Raw genomic sequence first — 2,733 nt, 5'->3', positions numbered from 1 at the left:
GAGCTTATAATTTTGCAAAATGTTTTATCAGATGCCAATACAAGGTCACGAGGCGGCATACTAAATTTGACAACTGATATAGTACCTTTCAAAGAAAGTACTGATGAAAACATGTCTAGTATATATTTCTTAAATGTCTTTGTTTAAAATCAAAGGAAAAATAGTTGGTCTGTAGGATTACAATTAACTATTCAAATTGTAGGCTACGGCGGCACGAGCGGGGAGCCGCTACTGGTTAATAGAAATCTAATAAATAAATTTCTACATAACATATTAATAATGTTTGTTTTAAAGAAAACGTACTGTCTACTTTTAGTTTGCTCTTTAACTACGTGACTTCGGATTCAGTCGCCAGTTTTGGGCTCGGGCTAGTAATTTAACAGAAACCATTTACACGTCCTACTGACACGAGGTACGATTCAAAAGTGATTTTTTTACGCTCGTACGAACACCTATCGCGTGAGCGTAAAAAGTCTGCTGACCTTGAACTTTACCGCGGCGTACAAAGTCTGCCCGTGCGAACGGTCGCTTACGCGTTATTATATTAGTAAAGATATACAAATGTTAATGCAGAAAGTATAACGAACATAGATAATATTTTGCACCACAAGGCACACTCAGCTAACGATGTGGTGGGGATATTTAAACTATAAGTTTTTATCATTAGTATATATTTGCTATATAATTGCACTAACTAAAATAATATGAAAAAGTAATCTCAACAAATAAGTAAAAGAGGAACTATTAGTATGTATTGAAATAACTCAAATACTACTGGACCAGTTTTAAAAATTCTTGCACCATTTTTAAAGCTACGTTATCAGTCAATCTGGCTATCATACTAATATTATAAATGCGAAAGTTTAGATTGATGGATGGATGTTTGTAAAAGTTTGTAGCCTAAACCGCAGAACCGATTTCGATAAAATTTGGTACAGATGTAGAGTAAAGTCTGTAAGGACACATAGGCTACTCACTTTTGTTTCTTTTTAGTCCATTTGAACAGAGACGCGGGCGAAAGATAGTATTTTAATAACTATTCAATTTTAGGTGACGAAGTGTAACCCATGATTATGCAACGACTATATACGAGATACTTAAAGTAGAAGTAGTTAATGCGTATTTCCAAAAAAATAAGGTAATACAGTCTTAGGGATTTTAACATTTAGAAGAAACTTAAAAATTGGTTCGCAAATATACATATATGTAGGTAAATGACGACGTTACCTAAAACAATGGTTTAATCAAGCGAAAATTAATACTATTGTTCAAAATCGCAAGGTAACTTCACTTAAGATTTATATTGTTTGTTAATTTTGTCAATATTTGAACTATTTTAATTATTGAATTCAAGTAACAGACGTTTTGCGTCAATACGAAAAAAATTAACGGTATAAAAAGCTCTGGAAAACAGAACTTCATCATCAGTTCGGTTACAGCTCTCAGCAATATGAGAGTAACAACCTTTGTGATCCTGTGCTGCGCACTGCAGGTAAGACAGCCATTTTTTAAAGTATTAAGTTTTGTAAAAACCAACAGTTACACAATACATCATGTTAAAAAAAATCATAATTATCACCAGCTCACTATATGTCCCCATTAAAGGGCTCGGAGCCTAAACTAAGTAAGGGGTGACTAGCCTATAGTTAACCACGCTGGCCCATTGTATGTTGGTTAACTTCACACATATCTTTGAATTTTTTCGCCGATATGTACAGGTTGTATCACGATGTTTTCCTTCACCGTAAGAACGTTGGGTACATTATATACATATGAAATTCGAAAATCGAAAATCGTATTGGTACATGGCGGGGTTAGAACCCAAGACCTGTTTTACTAGTGAGTGACCTGACCTCACTACTCGACAAGTGCTTATACCTCTGAGGCACCGACGCTCTTGTTCATGACGACACAATTCATCGACAAAACAATATTTTATGCCAAAGTACATCTTTGTATAACTAATAACGTCTCATAAATTGTTCCGTTAAATCCGTTAGATTTAATATGTTGTCTCAGCATCAAAGAGGCTGCGTGCAACAGTTGAAGAAGGTCTTAGCAATATATGATGATCCTATATAGATTTTAAGGGAACGTTATATTCACTCTTGAACCAAATTAAAAACGTTACATATATAGCTAGTAAATGTTAAAAACACCGATGCAAACGATAATTATATTTATTCAGAAACTTACCGAATTTCTCTCTTTAGCTATATGCAGCTGCAGATGATAATGCAGTTTTGGATGAAGATATGACCCGATTTTTAGAGGGCAACAAAAACTTTCAAGAGACAACGGAAACAAAATCTGACGAAGTGATAAAAAAAAATGGCACGTTAGTGGAAAGACAAATAATAAAAAAAAAATACGTAGATAGATCAGGACATAAACATAACAAATCAGGTGAAAGGATTACTAAAACTTTCATAATAGAGTCAAGTCCTGATGGTGAAGAAACTATATATGAGACTGATGTCGTCGAAACGACTGTTGCGGACTCTGACCGAAGCAGATCAAGCTCAGCAGCATCGGCATCGTCGGCTTCTGAATCTGGAATCGGATTTGGAAGTAATGGATATAGCAGCAATAGTGCCAGAAATACTGGACTAGGAGGACAGTATACAAATGTTTTACGTGCACCATATGGACAACAGTCATCGACAGTCGTAGTTAACAGAGGAGGATCTAGTTCAAGTTCCTCAAGTTCAGCATCATCTTCGGGTGGATCTT

General features: G+C 35.2%; 1 protein-coding gene across 1 annotated transcript in view; it reads left to right on the top strand.

The window, feature by feature from the left end:
- The first annotated feature begins 1,418 nt into the window (after positions 1–1,418).
- The window catches only part of LOC106110427 (glycine-rich protein 1-like), a 3,293-nt gene continuing 1,978 nt past the window's right edge, over positions 1,419–2,733 (top strand). The window contains exons 1-2 of the mRNA XM_013292250.1: positions 1,419–1,492; positions 2,214–2,731. Coding sequence (XP_013147704.1) covers positions 1,451–1,492; positions 2,214–2,731 — 560 coding nt within the window. The 5' untranslated portion in view covers positions 1,419–1,450. The remainder of the gene's footprint in view (positions 1,493–2,213; positions 2,732–2,733) is intronic.

Source organism: Papilio polytes, unplaced genomic scaffold (genome assembly GCF_000836215.1).
Source record: "Papilio polytes unplaced genomic scaffold, Ppol_1.0 DF820622.1, whole genome shotgun sequence".
Classification (NCBI taxonomy): Eukaryota; Metazoa; Arthropoda; class Insecta; order Lepidoptera; family Papilionidae; genus Papilio; species Papilio polytes.
Note: the sequence above shows the minus strand (reverse complement) of the source record. Positions and strands in the feature narration are given on the sequence as shown.